This window comes from Sphaeramia orbicularis, chromosome 6 (assembly GCF_902148855.1).
Source record: "Sphaeramia orbicularis chromosome 6, fSphaOr1.1, whole genome shotgun sequence".
Taxonomy (NCBI): Eukaryota; Metazoa; Chordata; class Actinopteri; order Kurtiformes; family Apogonidae; genus Sphaeramia; species Sphaeramia orbicularis.
In genome coordinates, this window is record NC_043962.1 from 40,915,935 (window position 1) to 40,940,243 (window position 24,309).

The following is a 24,309-nucleotide window of genomic DNA, read 5'->3' on the forward strand; positions in this document are numbered from 1 at the left end:
TGATTTAAAGATTTCATTTTGTTCAGCCTTAAAAGGAAAAGCAGTGCATTCAGTCACTTCATCCATCCTTCCATTTTCTGAACCTCGTATTCCTGTGGGGATTTGGTTGCATTAATTCATCTTAAATAATAGCTGTTTTACAAATGTTGATAATATATTATTAAAATTAAAACAAGTAACAGTTATTATGTTTGAAGCTTATTGTAGCTGCTTTCTTTAACCCTTTCATGTATACTGGTCACTACGGTGGACAGCTATTCTACAGCTGTTCTAATGTATATTCATGGATTTTGTCGTTTTGTTTTTTTTGCACATATCTTTATTAAAGTTTTAACACATTACATATCTTTTTTGACATGAATTGGTAACATTGTGTAGATCTCCCCTGGGATTAATAGTTATAGTTTTTACACAATTTATCAGTAAATACATGTTTCTTCACTTCAAAAATTAAATGCATGGTGTCTAGCTGAGTGGACATTTGTGCAACTTCATGAAAAATAGGTTCATGAGAATTTTTTTAATTATTATTACTTTTTTTGTTTTTAATTTTTTTTTTTTTTTTTTTACTTTTTCTTTCTTTCTTTTTTTTTTTTTTTTTTTTTTTTTTTTTTTTACATTTTTTAATTTATTTTTCAAAAGAAATTTTTCAATCACAATGTTTTTTTCATGATTAAAGAGAAATGAAAACACTCAGGGAAAAAATCTTGATTAAGGTTGTCATAATTCGTGCATGAAAGGGTTAATGGAGTGATTCTGTTACCTTAATTATAATTTAGTAATATATTTCTCATGACCACGTTAACACAATTTGATGTATTGCGTTAGAGATTTATACAAAGTACTAGTACAGAGAGTCCACTTTATTTCAATGGTGATCCTTTCTGGATGCTTTGATTCACTCGTCCCAGATGAGACAAGATTAAATTAACCCATAAAGACCCAAAAAGCCACAAACCATCAACAGATCTAAACTATTTAATACCTGTTGATCCACTAATCCTGTCAATACATGTAAATAATTGGTGTAAAATGCAGTTTGTCATGTTTTCATGGTCATTTGGATGTTCAGAGGCTCTGTCGTTACCGTGGAAACACCATCATCTTCTATAACACAGGTGTCAAACATGCGGCCCAGGGGCCAAAACCGGCCCGCCAAAGGTTCCATTCCGGCCCGCGGGATAAATGTGCAAAAATGAACCTGAACATTCAAGGTTGTCAAAATCATTTTGGTTCAGGTTCCACATACAGACCAATGTGATTTACAGTAAAAATAACAACACAATAACCCATAAATAATGACAACTGCAAATTTTCTTTGTGAAAAATTATGTGGAAAAAAATCAAGTGAAAAAAATAACATTACACTGTGAAAATATTGACATTTACAAAACTATTCTTTCACAGTAAAATGCAAATAAATACATAAACAAAAACAAAGATGAACAACCTGAAATGTGCAATTTGAACAATATTCTGCCTGTTACTAAATGTTTAGTGCATTTATGGATCCACTGTGATCTGTAGTTGTGTTAATAATAATAATAAGAGATGTAATATTGTAGAAATTGTTCAAATTTTAGTTCCAAACTCCAAAATTTTAACAATATTCTGCCTGTTACCAAATGTTTATGTAACACTGTGTGTAATGTACATGTATAAATAATAAGTCGAGGCTTAATATTGTTAAAATTGCACGAATTTTTCAAATGAAAGTCCAGGTTTTACAGGTTATTCACATCTTTTTTGTAAAATGTAGATATTTTCATAATTTAATTGGTGCTTTTTGTACTAAAACAAAGAGAGAAACTTGGATTTGTCATTATTTATAGGTTATTAAGTCATTATTTTACTGGTTTGGCTCACTTGAGATCAAATTGGGCTAAATATGGCCCCTGAACTAAAATGAGTTTGACACCCCTGATCTACAACATTGATTCACCAGTAAAACCCATGGAGTTTGATGTAAGACAGTGGATGGAGACACTTGTTTTTTCATTCAGTTGGCAATATCTTTGCTTTTTCTCTGTTTTGATATAATTAACTTTGAGTTTTCATGAATATCTACATGATCTCGGAATTAAATACAGGGAAATACGTCATTTACACCACACCAAAAAATGCAAAATACAGAGGATAATATTATTTAAAAAAAAAAAAAAGGTGATAAAATCAGTTAAGAAAGGTAAAAATAAAGAAAAATTCATTGGGAACTGCCACAAAAGTAGCACTGGCTCTTTATGGGTTAAGATTTTTGGCTTAAAAAAACAAACTGTGGACTTTTTTCCAAAGAACCATTACCATTAACATAATACAGTCATGCCAGCAACACAGTCTATAAACAAACATTACTATCCTTAAGTAAGATTTCCGTTTTAGGTTTGAGACTGTCAAAGATAGACTCAATTGGGGAGAAGTGCAGTGCTTCCTGTCGTGCAGTGACCTCCAGCCCTGGGAGGTCTGTGGGAGAGAGGAACGTAGCAGATGCATGAGTTCAGTCACTGAGGCAACTATGGTTCTGCTTTATTTGTTAATACCCACTCCACAGATGTGACATATAAAAGACTTGAGCATGCACCACGGTCTCCTGTGACTATTTGTTATTAAAAATACTCATACCACACCATTGCAACAATAAAATGACCAAATATATTCCCTCTGCACTGCCTGGAAAAGCCCATGTGTGATCCAACATGTGTGCTCATATGTTGTATGTGTCATGTACACTGAACAAAAATATAAATGCAACACTTTTATTTTTGCTCCCATTTTTCATGAGCTGAATTCAACAATGTAAAACTTTTTCTATGTACACAAAAGGTTTATTTCTCTCAAATATTGTTCATAAATTTGTCTAAATCTGTGTTAGTGAGCACTTCTCCTTTGTCCTTTGCTGAGATAATCCATCCACCTCACACCTCAAGATGCTGATTAGACAGCATGATTATTTCACAGGTGTGCCTTAGGCTGGCCACAATAAAAGGCCACTCTAAAATGTGCAGTTTTACTGTATTGGGTGGTCCAGGGGGGTCAGAAAACCAGTCAGTATTTGGTGGGACCACAAATTTTCCTCATGTAGTCTTCTTCATGAATTCTCTGAAACACCTTTGGAGATGGCTTATGGTAGAGAAGTGAACATTCAATTCACAGGTAAAAGCTCTGCTGGACATTCCTGAAGTCAGCATGCCGGTTTCATATTCCCTCAAAACTTGTGACATCTGTGGCATTGTGCTGTGTGATAAAACTGCGCATTTTGGAGTGGCCTTTTATTGTGGCCAGCCTAAGGCACACCTGTGCAATAATCATGCTGTCGAATCAGCATCTTGATATGCCACACCTGTGAGGTGGATGGATTATCTCAGCAAAGGAGAAGTGTTCACTAACACAAATTTAGACAGATTTGTGAATAATATTTGAGAGAAATAAACCTTGTGTGTACACAGAAAAAGTTTTAGATCTTTGAGTTTAGCCCATGAAAAATGGGAGCAAAAACAAGTGTTGCATTTATATTTTTGTTCAGTGTATGTACTAGGTTAACAGCCACACTGAGCTCCTCCAGTTATTGAATAGTAGTGTTAATGTTACACAAGGTTCTCACTGTACCCACACTTAACTCCGCTGTTCTTCAATTCATTGGTGTCGTAATTTTAGTCTCCTTTGTTACAGTGTGAAAGCACAGAACAACCTTGTTCCAATAGAAAAGAACACTTCTGTTTAAGAGGACTGGTACAGTATAATGATGTGTGGATTTATGCTCCTGGAAGCAGAAATCTAGGGGAAAAGTTGGTGCAAAAAAAAAACTGTCTACAGATGCTTACAAAAAACCTCCTGAGTGTGCATTTATTCTAATATTGTATATCAACTAGGCCTGTAACGGTACACGTACCGAACCGAAGAAACGGCACAGTATGTTGAGAAAAAGAAAAAGGAACGAAAGATGCTGTTCGATGCGAAACTTTAAATCCACACAAGTTCCACACGGACATATGGAAGGACGGACACATCGACCCGAAATACAAAATAGCAGCTGATATAAGGTATAAAAAAAAACAAAACAAAACAAAAAAAACACGACAAATGTGATGTGAACCTGGAAGGAAGAGACTGAAGACCCTCCACCATCATTACAGTACCGTTTGGGATCAGTTCAGGTACAGGTGAAAGACAACAACGGGGAAAGAGACGTTAATAAGATGGACGTTGTTTACCGCCTATGAATTATGGTAGTTCTAAAACACACTAGCCCTCTCGCTCTCTCTCTCTCTCTCTCTCTCTCTCTCTCTCTCTCTGTCACACACGCTGTATAACAGAGGAATAGAACCCGGAGTTGGATGTTGAAATTCTATAAAGTTTCACTTTCGTTTCACGGCAGCGTTAGTTACGTTAGTTATGGACCCCAACCACTCCGACCAAAAAAAAAAAAAAATCCCCCCGACAAATCGCACCCTGCACGCACGCACAAACACAAAGTGTCCTAAACAGTTTGTTATCTGTCCTAAAATAAATAATTTGGTTAATTTTTTGTTGTCATTGTTGCTCTTCAGTTTGTTTAAACAGAATACTAGTTTGTCCTCTTGTTAATGTTGCACTTCATGTGGAATTTTTTAGGTATTTTTATGCAGAATGTGAACTGACAGAACTGTGATTAGATTTTTCTTGTTTGTTCAAAACTACCTTTCAGGGAAAAGTGCAATACTAATGTTTAAAATACATTTAGCAATATTAATAATTTATTTTATTTTCTATTTAATTTATAGCAGCAGAATTATATTATTCCTGTTTTTCTATATTCTGTCTCCAAAAATTGGGGGGAAAATGTTAAAAAATTCATAAATGCATTAATAGACATTTTGAGGGGTTTTCTTTCTTCCCGTACCGAACCGAAAAAAAAAAAAAAATGAACCGTGGCTTTCAAAACCAAAAACGTACCGAACCGAAAATTTTGTGTACCGTTACAGGCCTAATATCAACCATCTATTTTAGTTTGTTCTCATCCTCATTTCTCCTCTCCTTTCCTCTAAGAAGTCCTATACTCCTCATATTCCACTGGACCACCTTTAGTTTAGAGTATTGCACACATTCAACATGGCATCATTTCAATACACTTATACAACATCACAACTAGGGATGTAACCATATGAAAATTTCATATCACGGTTATTGTGACCAAAATTATCACAGTTATCATTATTATCACGGTATTATTGAAATTGTGCTCAAAGTGTTCAAAAAGTACTTAGACACACACTGAAATAATTAAACCGAGTTGTATTTAAAAATAAAATAAATAAATAAATAAAATAATTGGCACAATGTACCTTCTGTTGGCAGAAATATTCAAGTATTAACCCTTAGTGGTCTGAGCCTATTTTGGCCATTTTTCAGTCCTTTTGATTTTGCCTTTATATACTATATAAACAAATGTTTACTATACCCATGTTTGGTATCTTTTTTTTTTTCAGCACAACTTCATTTATATCATCTGCCTATTATTTTTTCAGTTTAACCTACTATATCAACATAAAAGGCCAGAAAACACAGTAAAATATATAAAATCCGATTTGAAAAATGTATTTATTGCACAAATAACACAAAGATGCTTAATGAACCTTTTTAAAGACTTTAAAAGTGAATATTGAAAATTAAAATTAAAATCAAAATTGTAATAAATTAAAACTATACTCAAATATTTGACATAAAAGCATAGCTTTACATAGGGTTTTTTCCCTTAAAAATGTGATAATCAAACACTGTTATCGTGATAATTAGAATTTAAACGGTAATACTAACTGTCTGCAATTTTACCGCGGTTTATTGTTATACCGGTAATCGTTACATCCCTAATCACATTTATTTCTGTCATTTATTGGACCCATAACATTGTAAATTAACCTCAGATCATAACACTACCCCCTCAGACTTGCACTGTAGGCACTAGGCATGATGGGTAATGACTTCATCCTCCTCTCTTCTCCTCCTGATGGGTCCATCACTCTGTAACAGCGTCAGTCTGCTTCAGTTCAGTCTTTATGCTCTCTGTCAATCTGATGCATGTGTCAGAAATGAGAACCTTTCACTGCATCTGTTAAAGAAACTGTAGCAGCAGAAACATTCATTTTCCAGTGGAATGAAACACCAGTATTTCATCAGGTATTGGATGAAATTGGCTGATATAGGTTTCACAAATAAGACGTATTTTCAGTGATGGCATTGTCAGATATTTATCAGTTGCATCTGTGTGTTTGAACCTGTGTTCATTCAAGGATCGCATTGAAATTCTGGATCTGTTACAGAATTGGGTGAAAAAAAACTTCCTGCTGATGCTTACGAAGATGTCCCCAGTTTGTTTTTATTCTAATATTGTAAATTAAAGCTGCAGTATGTAGGAATTATGTTCTAAGTAATTGTAAAATTGCCTTGACTGTCACCAGACATGAAGGAATCATGTCCATTTCAAATACTGATATCACTGACAGTAGTAGTCCAGCCAGAATATTTGCATTTGAAAAGCTCAGTGTCAGCCCTGAAATGATGTTTATATTGACATTGTGTGTTTTGGTCTGATGCCCCGCCCATCACCTGTCTGCTAATCACAGTCAGAAGCCTTTCAGCATCCAGGTTGCCAGTTCCCAGTGGGCTGCAGCTGGAACATTTCTGATCACAAATGTCTGACGTTATTAAACCTAAAAGGACTCTTGTTATTCCCAAATACATCGTGACAAAGTGAGAAATAAAACAAGGAGATGTATAGAAGATGATTCAGAAACATGGAGACGACTGAAAGAGGAGAAGGATTTGAAGACTGACGCTGGCCCTGCCTCAGTCATACACTGTGCGATTATTTCGATCGTTGCACGCAGCTCCATCTCAAACTGTGCGAATCAGTCGTACAGTCAGGCTCACGATTCATGTTCTCACACTGCACGGACCGACGCTCGTATGCGACGTGACTGCTCACACTGTAGGACCATACACCACAGGACGCACGACACGTTCGAGTGTTGTATCCGGAAATACAACGTTAAAATACCAAGGAATCCGTAAAAGTGTATAGACGATTGTGTATTGGCGTGAGCCACGAAATGGTAGTGCTAAACAAAAACCAACGAGCTGCTTTGGTAATATGTGCCATTATCTGCGGGGAATCAAAAAAGAAGAAAAGACAACGATGTGTTCGGTGCAGGCATTGGTTGTCCAGACGTGGACAGTATGGGCTGTCATCCTACAGCAAAGAGAAGTAGAGGTAAGCTGCAACAGCTAAACTGCACTAGGACAATAGCCAGCTACTGTTAGCTTTTGTACGCTACTGTACGCGTCTGTGTTCGCGCATGCACAGTGTGAGAATTTGAGGCACATCGGTTCGTGGCACTGCTTTGACAGTACGATACACTCACGAGGAGCGAGCAGGATTTCAAACAGCTCCGTTTTCCTTGCGAACACACGATTGCTGGTCATGAGGTGGTCGTGAGGTGTTAATCGCTTCTCCTTACCCCATGTACACTGCACGAAGCACGACACGATTAGAGGCACATCGGGCCCGATCCCAGAAATAGTCGCACGAGTGAGAAATCGTCTCTAAACTCGCACAGTGTAAGGCCGCCTTTAAGAGCCACTGAGAGCCGGGGTCGCGGCCTCTTCACCTGGTCCCTTGTCCCGGGGCCGGGCAGCAGTCTCTTCTCCTGGCCCCGGTGAAGAGACTGCCGGTCCGGGACTGGTGAACAGACCGGGTACCGGTGTAGGACTTGTCTCTTGCCATGGTAGCTCCTTGTAGTTCAGTGTTTTCTGTGGAAGTGACCTGTTCATTTAGCGGTGTGTTATCCGAACGGTGGGGGGGTGTTTGGTCCGTGGTTGGGGGGGGGGGGGGGTTCGGTAGCTCGGCGTCCGTGATTCGGGGGGGGGGGGGGGGGGGCGTCGGTAGTCCAATGTCTGTGGTTGGGGGGGGGGTGTCGGTTGGTAGTGCGGCGTCTGTGGTTCGCGGGGGGTGGGGGTGGGGGGGGGGCGTCGGTAGTTCGGCGTCTGTGGTTCACGGGTGGGGGGGGGATCGGTAGTCCGAAAGGGGGGGGGGGGTTCCGTAGTCCGGTGTCCGTGGTTCGGTGGGGGGGTCGGTAGTCCAGTGTCCGTGGTTCGGTCGGGGGGGGGGCGCGGGTCGGTAGTTCGGCGTCCGTGGTTCGGTGGTGGTGGTGGGGGGTTAGAGCGATCCTGCGGCGGGTAGTAAAAGTGAAACCTAATGCTCATTTCCCTTTTCCCTATCTCCTGAATCTTCGCAAACTTTCATTTGAGTGTGCAGGACGTTTGTCCTGGCCTTTTATATATTAGACTTATGTAGAATAAGTCTGGTGATGATTTTTTTGTATGAAATTTATGGTGTGGTGGCAAGGATTAGAGGAAACGCTAGTAGTAGATGCTCATGCGGGATCTGGCAACCCCTAGCCTAGGGGGAGGAGGAGAGGATACCACGTTCTACAGTATTTTGAATGGGATTGCAGTACCAGTTTTGGCCACAATCCTACATACCGCAGCTTTAACCATCTGTTTTAGTTTGATCTCCTCATCCTCGTTTCTCCTCGATTCTCCTCTCCTCGTTTCTCCTCTCCTCGTCTCTCCTCTCCTCATTTCTCCTGTCCTCATATCTCCTTTCCTTGCTTCTCCTCTCCTCATTTCTCCTCTCCTCGTTTCTCCTCATTTCTCCTCTCCTCATATCTCCTTTCCTTGCTTCTCCTCTCCTCATTTCTCCTCTCCTCGTTTCTCCTCATTTCTCCTCTCCTCATATCTCCTTTCCTCGTTTCTCCTCTCCTTGTTTCTCCTCTCCTCATTTCTTCTCTCCTCTCCTCGTTTCTCCTCTCCTCGTTTCTCCTCTCCTCTCCTCTCCTTGTTTCTCCTCTCCTCATTTCTTCTCTCCTCTCCTCGTTTCTCCTGTCCTCTCCTCATTTCTCCTCTCCTCGTTTCTCCTCCCCTCCCCTCCCCTGTGGAGCACTAATATCTACCCAACGCAGACCCATGAAGCTGCCACATGTGAAATAATTCAATTCTGTCTTGGGCCACGACCATAAAACATGCGGTAGCCGGTCTGGTCGGGTAAGATAAACAAATCTGGTGACTTTCCAGACCACTGGCCCTGTTACAGTAACATAACCTAACGCAGTAGGAAAGATAGATGTGTTTCAGAAGTGTAGGAAAGCCAAACAGACAAGCTTTTACTTTTATCTGCAGCATTTTCACTTTTTCCTTTTGTCTGCTTCAGCATCAGATCTTTGCTTTGAGTCCATTTGAGAGCAAATTTAGCTCCAAGGAAGAGCACTTCAAGCTGCCTTTGTGATGAGATTTTGCATCAGCTGATCCAAAAAAGTTTACTTACCCCCCCCCCCCCCCTTTTTTTTTTTTTTTTTTTTTTTTTTTATTCCACTCTGCACACACACACATATGAGGAGCCCCTCTCCTTTATGCACCACAGACATGATATCTGGTGATGCACATTCTCCTCTCATGTGGAAAACAGAATGCATGAATGTAGGTCAGAGCTCATAGACTGCAGTCCTCATGCCTCCTCACTGGAATAGACTGTAAGTGCTGTTCATGCTTTCCCAGACTTCTGCCAGCAGTTCCACACAAAATCCAGGTCGGCATGAAATCACAGATACAGTTAACGGATAAGACTTGCAGCAGATGCGTTATAGACAGGACAGGTCGCTTGTTCAGACTAGTGCTGTTTGACTAAAGTCTGTCTGCTGCCTGCTTTCCAGTTTAGCCTCTATACCACTGAGACACAGTTACTAATCTGATGGGAAATGCAGTTTAGGGACATACCGATGGGCTGCCATGTTCTGCTCTCGGAAAGTGACGTCAAGGCAGTCTGGGTGAAAGTGGTTACAACTTGTTTTCATCACACTGAAACTAGACGTTCGGTATGCAGTGAAACAAAAAGTAATTGTGAGCCGTGTTCTGTGCCCTACCTATAAAGTGTACAGCTTTACACTAGTTAATTTTTGATGGAAAAGTTACAGTGTTGGTCTTTACTGCTGTATGCCACGGAGAACATATGAGCAGAACATTTCTTAAACGGGAACAAATTTAACTGTTGTACATGCAAAGATACAGACCCAAAGAGCAATAAAAGCTGAGAAAGTTACAGCTTTTACCATGTAACTTTCATTAAAATTTACACTGTAATGCTATTTATCTTAATCCTTTTATCCTTTAATCATGTTTTACAGCTTTTCAGTTGCTATTATCTTCATTTATATTGGGCAGGAATGTACTTTGGAAGTTTAGTGAGTTGAAGAGTTAGTGTTATTCAATGTTTTATTTGCAATAAATAACGTGTAAGTGTTGATTTTTTTAGAAACCGCCTCCCATGAAAGCTGTCGATTACCAGCCCGTGGGGTATCTGTAAGGCAGGGGTCTCAAACATGCGGCCCGGGGGCCAAATGCGGCCCGCGGGATGAATTTGCAAAGTGCAAAAATTCCACAGTCAAGGCTCATTTTAGTTCAGGTTCCACATACAGACCAATATGATCTACAGTCAAATAATAACAGCAGAGTAACCTACAAAAAAGAATGACTCCACAGTTTCTTCTCGGTTTGATGTAAAAAAAAAAAAAAAAAAAAAAGACACTCAACCTAAAAATAATGACATCTTCAAATTTTTGTCTTTGTTTTAGTGCAAAAAATAACATTAAATTCTGAAAATTCAAAAAACATGTACAAACTATCCTGAAACAATAAAATGTGAATAATCTGAACAAATATGAACAACCTGAAATGTTTAAAGAAAATTAAGCACAATTTTAACTATTTTCTGTCTGTTACTCAGTGTTTAGTGTCTTTGTGGCAGATACTTCAGGGCAAAAATAGGGCTGAGAAGCCACTCCAGGACCCACAAAAACTGAAGTCAAGGTCGTCATCGAGACTGATGGACGAACAACAGTATCGCTGTAGATCCGATCCATAATGCACATGTAAAAATGATAAGGTGAGGCAGAATATTGTTAAATTGCACTTATTTTTCTGTAGAAATGTCAGTTTTTTCAGGTTATTCTCATTTTTTTTTGTTTGGATAGTTTATAAAAGTATTTTCATAATTTAATGTTTTTTTTGCGCTAAAACAAAGACAAAAACTTGAAGTTGTCATTATTTATAGGTTATTATGCTATTATTTTATTGGTCCGGCCCACTGGAGATCATATTGGGGGTGAATGTGGCCCCTGAACTGAAATGAGTTTGAGACCCCTGCTGTAAGGTCATTTGTAAAGAAATAGTGCTGCTGAAATCTTTAACTCACAGGAGTCAAACATACGGCCCGTGGGCCTAAATAGGCCACCAAAGCGTCTCCTCCGGCCCCTAGGATGAATTTGTGAGGTGCAAAAATTACATTGATGATATTAACAGTTAGAAGTGGGCAATATATATCGCCTACGATAATATTGTGAATGTTGATTTGACGATGTGCAGTGTTACATTATCGAGTATTCATACTGTCTCGAAAAGAAAACAAACGAACGGTGCATAGACGGTAACGGAGAGGTGCATGAAAGTCCTTATTGGCCGAATGCGTGCCTCAGAAGCCAATCAGTGGACAGGATTCAGTGTCATGACTCGGTGGCACCCAAAACACAATATCGTCTCACATGGAGGAAATATGCACGAGTGTCCCAGCTCAGCGGATGATTTCATAGCAGATGTGGGTCCACATCACTAGCCTGGAAATGGTTCGGTTTTGACAAGACTGATGTCGGTCAAAATAACGTTATATGCAAGCTGCGGTGTATTAAAGGGGGGGTGTAAATGTGACAAATTCATGTGGAGGGGGTCCAGTGGATACAGGTATGTGTAAGATCCGCTGTATAATAGAGGAATAGAAGCCAGCAGTCGGACGTTGACAGCAAGTTAGGTTTCACTTTAGTTTCACCCCAGTGTTAGTTATGTAAGTTATGGACCGCACCCCCACGTATATAACTACTGCCTACCTTGCACATGTTTTGTAGAAGATGTATGAAGCACTAAAAACAAGAGCTGTTGTTCAGAAACGCTGTGTCTATCCATAGATGTCCTGGTAAGCAAGTAGAGTTTTACAGCATTTTTTGTATAAAAAAAAAAAAAAAGAGAAAGAAATTCACATTTTAAAGGATAACGTCAGATTATCGTTATAAAATTTTTTTTTTTTTAATTATGGAGATTTTTGTTTTGCCCATATCGCCTACCCTGTTAACAATCAATGGTGACAGAATCACTTTAGTTCAGGTTCCGCATTCAGACCAGTATGATCTAAAGTGGGCCAGACTGGTCAAATAATAACATAATAATCTATAAATAATGACGGCTGTAAATGTTTGTGTTTGTTTTAGTGTAAAAAAGTAAAATTACATGAAAATGTTTACATTTAGAAAATATCCTTTAACAAAAATGTGAATAACTTGAACAAATATGAACAACCTGAAAAAAGAATAAGTGTAATTTTAACAATATTCTGCCTGTTATTAAATGTTTTGTGTATTTGTAGATCACTGTGATCACATGTGTAAATGATGAACAGGCCTAATATTGTTAAAATTGCACTTATTTTTCTTTAGACATTTCAGGTGAATGTTTACATTTACATTTTACATTTATGCATTTGGCAGACGTACAGGGGAAAACCAATCAAATCAATCAATGAAATTTATTTATATAATGTTATTTAGATTTTTATGGAAACTTTATAAATGTATACATTTTCATGATGTAGTTTTTCTTTTTTCACTGTTATTATTTTACTGGCCCATTTGAGATCATATTGGACTGAATGTGGCCCCTGAACTAAAATAAGTTTGACACCCCTTCTTTAGCTTATATTTATAGTACAACACAACATTCACTTCTGTTATTGTGCAATGCCAACCCAGCCACCAGATTCAAAGTCCACGGGTAGACGCAATGTCAACATGATGTTGTCTCCAAAGGGAGGACATGGTTAAGCTGAATATTTGACATAAAATCCAGTACACGTTCACACCCCAACTCCTGTAGGTTTTTATTCTCAGGCAATAAAACTTAGGTGCTAAACCTGTCCATAGAAAATTTAATAACAGTATTGTCACAACCACAGATATTTTAATGGGGTTGTAGTTGGAAAAATATTTTGCCCGTGAGCAATTTACATTTCTGTTCATGCCAAAAGTGAATGAGTACTTCAAATCGCAATGATATACTGCACAAGCGTGAAGAAACACTGCTCTGAAATGTTGTTTTTTTTTAGGTTATAAACAGGACGTCAGGTTAATGCAGAGCCACATTTTTCACATGTCAGCTGATAATGTGTGTGTTGACATGTTTTAAGTATGTCTGCATTTTAGTGCAGCTGAATAGCCAAGTGGTGTTTGGCTTCATACTCAAACTCCTCATAGAGTTGCTGTAAAAAAACAGATTTAATAGACTAAACGGAGGCGTAATGGGCTTAACAGGGCTAAAGTGTTTTACCTGGGACATTTGGAGCAGGTTAGCAGTCTGTTTGATGGGCTTTAGAGTCCTGAAAGTGTCTGGCTCAGAATTATAATGCCTTACATGACTCCTGTATTACTTTTGAGTTACATATGACAAGGTTCAAGGTTTGAGTTGTATTTTAGTGACATAAAGGGCAAAAATTCAAGTTTTTGGTTATGGACTGAAAATATATCAGTTTAGGGTCTAATTTTCTCAGGAATCTGAATCTGAAATCATTTATGCAAATTCTTTTGTGGTTTTCAAATCACTGAGCCTTTATTGACACAAGGTTGAAACAAAAAAAAACATGAAATTTCACCTATGCACTACTTGATTTAACCATTTAATTTCTGTCAAAAATCAAACATAACATGCTTTCTTCTCTTCATCTGTGAGCTTTGAATACTCCCCAGGAGGCCTTCCTTCCTCCACCTCTGGATGGATTTCGTCTTGGCATCTTAGCCCTATTCAGTCAGTCTGAAATTTAAAAAAAATATATCAATTAGGCATTACTCCATAACATGTGTAAGAGTTGTTTTATTAGTTTAACTATAAATTGATATATAGAAGTCTTCCTAAAGTGATTCTGGCTGCTTAAATTGGCTTCATTATTGACAGAGCAAGTCCAAATCTAACAAATTGGTGGGCAGTTTCAAAAACGAATATGAAAATTTGGTTGTAAAAAAAAAATTGATCTCACTTTAGGAAAGTTTTAATTTTAATTTTTAATTTATTTTATTTTTTAAATTTAATTTAATTTAATTTATTTGCACAAAATAAAAACAGCAATGGAAAAAACAACAACATTCAAACAAGTAACAAAATTGTGCAGGAGAGGTTAGAAGCCAAAAAGGTTTATATGAATACTTCCCCTGAGATGAACAATACACAAACAAAAACAAAAAAAAAAAAACGAATTAAAAAATACAATATAACTGAAATAATAAACTAAAGTAAAAACAATTAAAATATAATCCACATTACAAATCAACAAATACAAATCAAGTGATACACAGCCTTACATTTTTTCATGAATTAAAGTCCTTTTCAGATGCTTTTTAAACAGTGATAAAGTAGATGTTGATTGAAGTTCAGGTCTTAGATTATTCCACAGATTTGGTCCACGATATTTCAGAGAATACTGACAGACTGAAGTTCGGCAGTACGGAAGATAAAATTTGCTTGAAAATCGTGTCGGAAAGTTGTGAATAACAGAAGACAACATAAAGAAATTGTGAAAAACTTTAGGAAGAATATGAGTTAAGTGAACATATTTGTACATGAAGACACAGGTCTGGTAAATGTTCACATCAAAAACTGAGAGAAGATTGATTTTTTTGAAAAGAGGAGCAGATGAGTCGAGTCTCTTAGAAAAACTGATCATTCTTAAAAATTTCTTTTGAATTAAGAGAATTTTATTGAGATGCGTGGGCCTAAATAATATGGGCCTAAATAATATAAATATAAATAAATAATATAAACTAATTGTAGCCCATGTAGGTGGGCAGAATTGATTACATTTTGGAGGCTAGATATTGAAAATTGAATGCAAGTTTTTTTGTTTTTTTTTTCAATGGTATGTATTTTTTTCACAAACTAAAAACTGATGGGGGAAGGGTTAGTAAAAGTAATGATTTTACTTATCTAATATTAGGATATACTTAATTGTTGGGTAATATTCACAAAATTCACAACAGAAAAAGAAAGAGAATGGTGTATAACGCATACAGATTTATGATAATATCAACTCTACATAAAGAATTATAAGTCAAATTCTTACCTAGAAGCTAAAAAATCCAAACAAAATAGTCCCAGGATGTCTTCTGAGGAACTGGCTGATATGACGTCATTGACTTTGAACTGAAATCACTGAAACTGATACTCATTCAAAAGGCCAGACCATAAGCTCTTCTTCTAAGGTTCAAAGTAAGCAAGTTCAATGAAAATTTGCAAGCAGCAACAGGATTAATATGGGTTTTCAAATTATTTATCACTGAAAAAGAGTCATTTTTTTTCACTTTTCAGCAAACATCATGCAAAAAGTCATACACATTTTTTGATGTTATATTCTGAAACTACACAGTTTTTCCAATAAATTCAACACAAGACACTGCATGAAAGGTATACATTTATTCCACAGTATTTTTTCACAATAATGATACTCAAAGTTTCAACCTTGTCATGTAGACTACTGTCATAAATGGTGGGTGCACAGTAGAACCCAACCCCCCTCCCCTCAATACAAGACATAGGAGAGCCTTGGGATGCATAAATTTGCGCTCTGGAGTACATGTGGACAGGTAGCTCTGTAAGTAATGCTACGGTCTACGATGTTTGAATTAGGCCTGCACCATACTGGAAAAAACTGACATTGCATTTTTTTAACCCTGCGATATACAGGGTGGGGAAGCAAAATTTACAATGAACATTTAGTTGTTTTTTCTCAGCAGGCACTACGTCAATTGTTTTGAAACCAAACATATATTCATGTCATAATCATACCTAACACTATTAGCCATACCTTTTCAGAAACTTTTGCCCAAATGAGTAATCAGGAAAGCAAACGTCAAAGAGTGTGTGATTTGCTGAATGCACTCGTCACACCAAAGGAGATTTCAAAAATAGTTGGAGTGTCCATAAAGACTGTTTATAATGGAAAGAAGAGAATGACTATGAGCAAAACTATTACGAGAAAGTCTGGAAGTGGAGGAAGCAACAAAAAACGTACCAAAGCTTTTATTAAAGCTCTCAAATCCAAAATCCTAAAGGATCCAACCAAATCCATGAGAAAAATGGCAATTGAGCTTGAGGTAGACAACAAGACCGTTGGAAATGCAGTAAAATACAGGGGTTGGACAAAATAATGGAAACACCTTAAAAAATCAACAAAATATAATTTAATATGGTGTAGGTCCGCCTTTTGCGGCAATTACAGCTTCAATTCTCCGAGGTATTGATTCATACAACTTGTGAATTGTTTCCAAAGGAATTTTAAGCCATTCTTCAGTTAGAATACCCTCCAACTCTTTTTGAGACAATGGCGGTGGAAATCGACGTCTTACTTGAATCTATAAAACTGACCATAAATGCTCAATAATGTTGAGGTCTGGGGACTGTGCCGGCCATACGAGATGCTCAACTTCATTAGAATGTTCCTCATGCCATTCTTTAAGTTAAAATCTTACACAAGAACACCAAAACACTTGTTGACAACAGCAACAAATTCAATTTTAGCAATTTTTGGGAATCATGTTTATGGCCACCTTCTAGCCCAGATCTAAACCCTCTGGATTCTGCTGTTTGGGGTGTTTTAGAACATGCTACCAATAGAACATCACACAGCAATGTCGACTTTCTTAAAGATACTATTAAAGAAGAATAGGAGAAGTTGTCACCTGAATATTTGAGGAACACTTGCGCAAGTTTCAGGAAGCGTGTGAAGGCAGTTATTGAGAAAGAAGGAGGACACATAGAATCAAAACATTTTCTATTATGTACATTTTCTTGTGGCAAATAAATTCTCATGACTTTCAATAAACTAATTGGTCATACACTGTCTTTCAATCCCTGCCTCAAAATATTGTAAATTTTGCTTCCCCACCCTGTATATTGTGATATGAAATAGCTGTGTGGTGCCGACATAAATGGTCAAACAATTTAGTTGCGTTACCTCTCGTTGGTAGGCACTATCAACACAGAACATGTGTTTCAGTCTCATCGTTTTTGTAGCCGAAATAATTCCAAATAACTGACGTTGCTTTTCTTTTTGGTACCAAGTCTTTGTTTTTGGTGATTTTCTCTTGTTTGTCGCTCATTTTTACCTCCACCAAGGAGTTTGTTTTTGCCGGCGTTGGTTTGTCTGTCTGTCTGTGTGTGTGTGTGTGCAAGATAACTCAAAAAGTTATGGATGGATTTGGATGAAAATTTCAGGAAATGTTGATACTGGCACAAGGAACAAATGATTAAATTTTGGTGGTGATCAGGGTTGGGGGGACCACGGGGGCCCACTCATTGTCCTTGGCGGAGATCTGCGCTCTCTGAGTGCGTCTAGTTTTATATGCGTTTTTTTCCAGAGCTATTTGGAATCAGTAGGACCTGAAAACTGTAAAAACTGAGCAAAAAGTGAGGATAGTGTATTGTAATGTAGAAGGAAGTCAATCTCTATCCTGCATTTTGTTTAAATCAATGGTTCTCAACCGGTCTAGCCTGGGGATGTACTTTTTCCTATGACTATTTTTACAGTATTCATACCAAACAAGTGTATTTCAAAGCTTAAACATACACATACACAGATGGCAAACTGATAAAGAACAGTTGTGATTGGTGGATCGCTGTGCACAGTGTGTGTCAGGTACCCAGGTTGAAATTACATGAGAACACATTGAGTTCATTTGCCGCCTACATTGCAGGACCTGCGATGTGACTATTGCGCACACGCACATTGTGATGACGATGCTCAAACTATATAGTGTGCAGCTCTAATTTGAATCCCAGTGGGAACGTTTGCATTTTTTTTAACATTTTATATGTTCAAACAGGGGTGCAGCACCAAGGACGCCAATAGATAAATCTGCAGTTAGCTTCTGTAAAGCAGGGTTAGGGTTAGTAATGAGCGTACGTCCATGTGGACAGTGGACTGTCTTCTGCCGTCTTCACCCATTGGCTGAACAACAGGAAATAGAACTTTACTGATACATTTTTGATTCTTTAAGGTTTCATGGTCTTGCTGTTTTGTTTTTTTTCCCATTTGAGCAATTAATTTTGGGCAAAAAGTGTGTTGTAACGCAAGTGCTATTGAACATGTACCGAGTAAAGTGTTACTGAAAATTGATTAGTAATTCCTTACACTACTGCGTTACAGCAAAATGTAATCTGTTGCTGTAATGCATTACTTTTGTGACATGTTACTCTCAACACTGTTGGCTACAGGGTGCAGACATTCATCAGTGAGAGCACAGCCTCGTGTCAGCTGTTCATCAGAAATGCTCGGGGCCTCACACACACTCAGTTGGTGCCCTGGGACAAGGAAATGAACAAATTCACAGAAACGAACAAAGTACAGATAAAACAACTTTAATAAGCTACAAATGGTGTATGTCTGTGGTTTTCAGAAGTATTTAATTCTTCTGATCAGGGTGTTGATGAATGCAGGTTGTAATAGATTTGAAAAACAACTTATTTTTGATGAAATTCAGTCTTGAACTTGTGAATTTGAGCTGTAACAATCAATTATTGTTGTAATCGATTAATCTATCGATTATTTTCTTTGATTTGATTAAATGATTATCTCAATAGTCGAAAAGATAGTAAAAATGTGTGAAAATGACACAGAACTTGACCTTTACTCCAGAAGCAGCTGAAACAACAACCACAAAAAGTATAAAACTTAAATGATATGTTAAAAATATCTGTAGAAATAGAAATAATAACAATAAGAACAGTATAAAAAATATATAAATACATATAAACAACAAACAGGACATCTGTGCACTGATTTACATACATTTGTACCCAACTAACTAACAACTTGATCCAACTTATATATAACTTTGTGTTCATCTTGGCATCATGCGCTTCACAGTAAGTGTCCCTGTGAAACACAACAGTGGAACCAATATTTAGCGGCAGTGAAAATAAGGAAACAAAGCTTCAAATTAGGAAAATTGTAATCGAATATTTTTTTTTCATTGATTCAAGCCCATCATTTCATTTCAGCTCTAATTTATGTATATACACACACACACACACACACACGCAACAAACAAGCCACATGACATGTATAAACAATATGTGCACTGCATCTTCAACAAAATTGTATCCAACTTACTAACCACTTCAAATGGAACTAACGAACATCTTAAAAAAAATAAAGCCAAATACTTTAAAAGTTTAAAAGTCTAAAGGAGTAAGTGATGCTTATAAGGAAGAAAAGTGAACATATAGATGTTTTCTGCTTTTTTGTTCTTGTTTCTTCTGAGCTACTCTTCATGTTGTTTGTGTTGATCCTGGCGTCATGTGCGTCACAATAAGCGTCCGTGTGAAACAACAACAGCAGAACCAATGTTTAGCAACAGCGAAATTAAAGAAACAAAGCTTTGATTCAGGAAAAGTGTAATTAATAATTATTGAATTATATGAATTAATCAATTCATTGACTTGAATTGATTAATTCACGGGTGTCAAACATGCAGCCCGGGGGCCAAAACTAGCCTGCCAAAGGTTCCAATCTGGCCCATGGGATGAATTTGCAAAGTGCAGAGGATATTAACAGTCAAGGGTGTCAAACTTGAAAATAGTAGTATAATAACCTGGAAATAATGACTCCAAATTTTCTTCTTGGTTTCATGTGAAAAAAATCACATGACATCATGTCTATAAATAATGGCAACACCATTTTTTTCTCTTTGATTTACTGCAAAGAACATTAAATTCTGATATCCTTTAATAATAAAACGTCAATAACCTGTACAAATATGAACAACCTGAAATGTCTAAAGAAATTTTAACAATATTCTGCCTGTTTTGTGTCTTGGTAGATCTGATCTGTAATTCACATGTAGAAATCATAAGTTGAGACATAATATTGATCAGATTTTTCTTATTATTTCTTATTATTTTTCTTCAGAAATTTCAGCTTTTTCAGGTTATTCACATCTTTTTTGCTTGTATAGTTTGTAAAATGTACATGTTTTCATAATTTAATGTTATTTTTGGCATATAAAAAATTTGGAGTTGTCATTAATTATAGGCTATTATGCTGTTATTTGACTGGTCTGGCCCGCTGGAGATCAAATTGAGCTGAATGTGGCCCCTGAAAGAAAATGAGTTTGACACCCCTGGATGAATTGTTGCAGCTGTACTGTCAATCGTTAAGTCTCACAGAACATTGTTTTTTTGTGTTTGGTCTTCATGTAGGTGCCTTTGCTAAGGTGAAGGAGAGCCAGAGGATGACTGACGAAGGGAAAATGGACCAGGATGAGGCTGACGGCATTAGGAAACGCTGCCGGACGGTGGGCTTCGCCCTCCAGGCAGAGATGAGCCACTTCCATCAGCGACGGGAGGTGGACTTCAAGGACATGATGCAGGCCTACCTCACGGAGCAGATAGCCTTTTACCAGCGTGTTGTCCAGCAACTGGAGCGCACCCTGCGCATGTACGACTGTCTGTAAAGACGGCGGAACGGCCCAGTCAGCGATGCCAAAAAAACACAAAGGAGGAAAAATATCAACATGTTTAGTGTTGTTTTTACAAAGGACGTTCAGATGAATGAAGCAGCAGTTACCGAGGAGACGTTGGAAGCCCGTCGGTGCTCTGTGGATGAGTCTTTGATGGATTCAAAGTCACATTTGTTGTTTTTGTTAAAGACCTACTGTACCTTTCAGTTTTGAAATATAAGTCACTTCATAGGCAATATTGCAGCATATTGTTTATTTTACATAATTTAAGGTATTTGTGACATATGGTCAGCCTCATAGCATAACTGCCCAACTCATACAAAAATGGACAAAAGTATTGGGACATGTTGAATTCAGATGTTTCTTTTCTAACAGGGGTCTGGGATACAAAACAATAATGACCAATGTTATAATATAGTTTGATATTGTGATAAATATCATTGTATTGGTTAGTTTTGTTTAAATTGTTATCTTTGCTTTCAGAATAGAATAGAATAGAATAGAATACAGGGTGTCTCATAAGTCTCCATACATAGGAGACATGATACATTCCATACATATATGGTTCTAATATGTATTTCTTTATATTTCTTCTTTATAGTTCTTCAGCAGACACGCATTGAAATGTGTTCCCGACAAAATGGCAGTCATAAAGAGCATATTATATAAATAAAAATGGTTTGTGTCAAGATATTTTTCCTATGTATGGAGACTTATGGGACACCCTGTAGAACAGAATAGAGTAGAACAGAATAGAATAGAATAGCTCTTTATTATCATTTGACAGCACAGAGTACATCAAACGAAATTGCGATCGATGATTAGGGACATCGGGCCGCCTCAACTAGTGCGCTGCCACAGAACCCTTCAAAATTTTGCAGTGAAGAACACAGGATAATGCAAAACACAAATATAAGACATCATACAGTTTTCACACATTACACATGGGCACATGCTGGTATTTTTTCATGGATTTGATAGGATTCGGGAGATAGGGTGAAAAAAAAAAACAGTTTGAGAGCAGACAAAATGCCTCAGAGATGGTTTTTACTTAATTTTTCTCGACATATTCAACGCTGAGAGGAAATTTAAAAACTTTTTATCCATGACTATGATTATAAATGTTCGTCCTCTAAATTTCTAAAATATTTTTCATGCTCTGACTAACTAATAAATAAATTTTCTACCACAATTAACCATCTACTTTCATCACATCTCACTTAGGAAGAAAAATCTCCTGTTAAACTTTAAGGAAATATTGATGTTTATAAACTATATGGAGAACAATACTGGGATACGTCATGGCTACAGCTGTAAGATGTCCTGGTCATGACATACAAACATCAATATTTGCAATCACTATGATATTTATCACAATACAAAACTATATCACGTCATTATTGTTTTGTATCCCAGACCACCTGAATTCAACATGTCCCAATACTTTTGTCCATTTCTATATGAGTTAGGCTATTATGCTATGAGGCTGACGATATAAATAATAGGTTTCAAATTCATAGCGGTTCCATAGTTGATCATACTATAGTGTAAGACATGAAAGCAAACAGATTTTCATTGTAAATTGTCCCCTTCTCTCCAATATCATGCACTTTGGCTTCTTCAGGGACAGATTCATGTCAGTTATATTCTGTAAATTCATATAAAAATTAAAAAAAAAAAAAAGAAACGATTCTGGTTGAATTAACCAGTAAACATTCAAGTACTGGTTTACAGTTTATTTAAGTCAGTAAAATTAATGTTACCTAGACAGATGCACCATGTCGTCAACCTTCGCCTGCTGAGGGCTTCATCGCATTCCGGTCTTTCTGAGGAAAACTCCGCATCATGCAAAGAACTGTATTTCATTCATTTTTTCTGTATCTTTTTCAAGTTTTCATGCAGCAAGTGCCTTTTAGCAGTGTGAGGCATTTCAACGGGCTTATATTTGAGAAGAAGTGTTTGTCAGGCTTGTGTTTTATGGTGCGAATGGTTGGAATGAGTTGTATTTGGAGTCAAGTTTGCACACGTTTTAATATACCAGTGGGTCAGAGTGTGTGTGGATGTTTTACTGTGCGAGTAAGTGAGTGAACCGAGTCGAATACTGTGCAGACCAACTCCCTTTTCCATTGTGGAAAACACAAAATCCATATATTTATATGTAGCAGCAGGAAAAATAGTCAGATAGCTGGAGCGGAATAGCTGCTTGGGTGAACTCAGCGTTTCCATACGTGCGTTAGATGAACTCATTGATCGACATAAGGCTGAATCACAAAGTGTGTGTTTTCATATAGTCTGGGTTAAAGACAGTAAAATCTAATGATAGAATAAAACATCAGACTTTTTTTTTTTTTTTTTTAATTCACTTTGATTGTCTCTAAACTGTAGCCATAACTTAATATTTCAAGAATTAATCATATAGCGTTTTTTTTTTCAGTTTTCTTTATAAAATTTAATAGATTTTTTAAATTTCTTATACACATTTTCCATTCAAGCAAATGTAAGGATGCCATCTGCACTCTTCTCTTCTCTTCTCTTTTTTTTTTTTTTTTTTTTCCACAAACCACGACCTGCTCCAGTAACATTACACATCCTGTTTAACAAGATAAAAATGACATAGTAACTTGCAGTTTAATGAGACTATCTTTAGCTTCATTATAAACCAAGAGGCTTCTGTGGACTCTGTGTTCCAAATAAAACCTTTTTTTTTTCCACATGGCTGTAAGACACTGATACTTCATTGCAATGGATAAAAGTGGGATGTGTCGGTGTTGTGTGGGTGTGGATGATGATTAATATTGTGAAATCTCAGCTGTTTTTCTGGATTTTCGCCTGTTTAAAGTCAGAATGTTTTTTATGGTTTCCCAATAACAAGAGCAGTGCTGATTCAGGGTCCACGTTTCTCAGTAAACAAATGTCTTGTGTGTGTTTTTGCGTGACTCAGATGTGAGGGTTGTCTCAGTTACTGGTACTGTTCAGTCCACATCTGCAGCTTTTAACCCTTGGCTGTTTTGTTTTAGTTTACTTTTCAACAATCCTTTACTTTTCACACATATTCTTTTGTTTTTTTTCCAGTCTTATTTTGCACTTATCACAGTTTTTCCAAGACCAAAGATGTCTGATATTTCCTACTGGGCTACTATTTTTCACTGTTTGGTTGTAGTGACTCAAATTTGCTCTCTGGTTTTGTAATTGAGTCTCTTTTACTCTGAGGACAATGTGAAGACTGCATTTAGAACGATTAAAAACATTCCACAAACTAAACAAGGACGCCAAAGGCAAAGACACATTTTGGGCAAAAGGGAGACATGCATGGTGGAAAGGAAAAGAGAAAATGTGTGTCACACTGTGCTTGCAGCCATCATGATACTTTGCACTCATGTTCCAAAGCTGCACGAGTTAAATGCCAGGCATTTCCCACAGGTGACTGTCTGTAACATGGATGTGTGAGTTGCTTCAGTTTCAGTTCAGAAATAACAGATGGTGCTTTTCAGTAAGTCATTTGTCACTTGATTTAGGGGAAGGGGACCTAAAATCTTAATAAAAAAAAATAAAACAAGTGAATTATCTGTCTTTGTGTATCTATAAACATGACATGGGACTACATATTTTCAATGTAAGCTGTTCCAGAACAACAACCTTTCTTAACCTTGTGGTATCCGGGTGCACTTTTTAGGCACAC

The 24,309-nt window shown here is 37.2% G+C and overlaps 1 protein-coding gene across 1 annotated transcript in view; it reads left to right on the forward strand.

Moving 5' to 3' along the window:
* The window catches only part of snx33 (sorting nexin 33), a 68,510-nt gene extending 47,492 nt beyond the window's left edge, over nucleotides 1–21,018 (forward strand). The window contains exon 2 of the mRNA XM_030136602.1: nucleotides 20,371–21,018. Within this exon, the coding sequence (XP_029992462.1) occupies nucleotides 20,371–20,624 (254 nt within the window). The 3' untranslated portion in view covers nucleotides 20,625–21,018. The remainder of the gene's footprint in view (nucleotides 1–20,370) is intronic.
* Nucleotides 21,019–24,309: the final 3,291 nt, after the last annotated feature.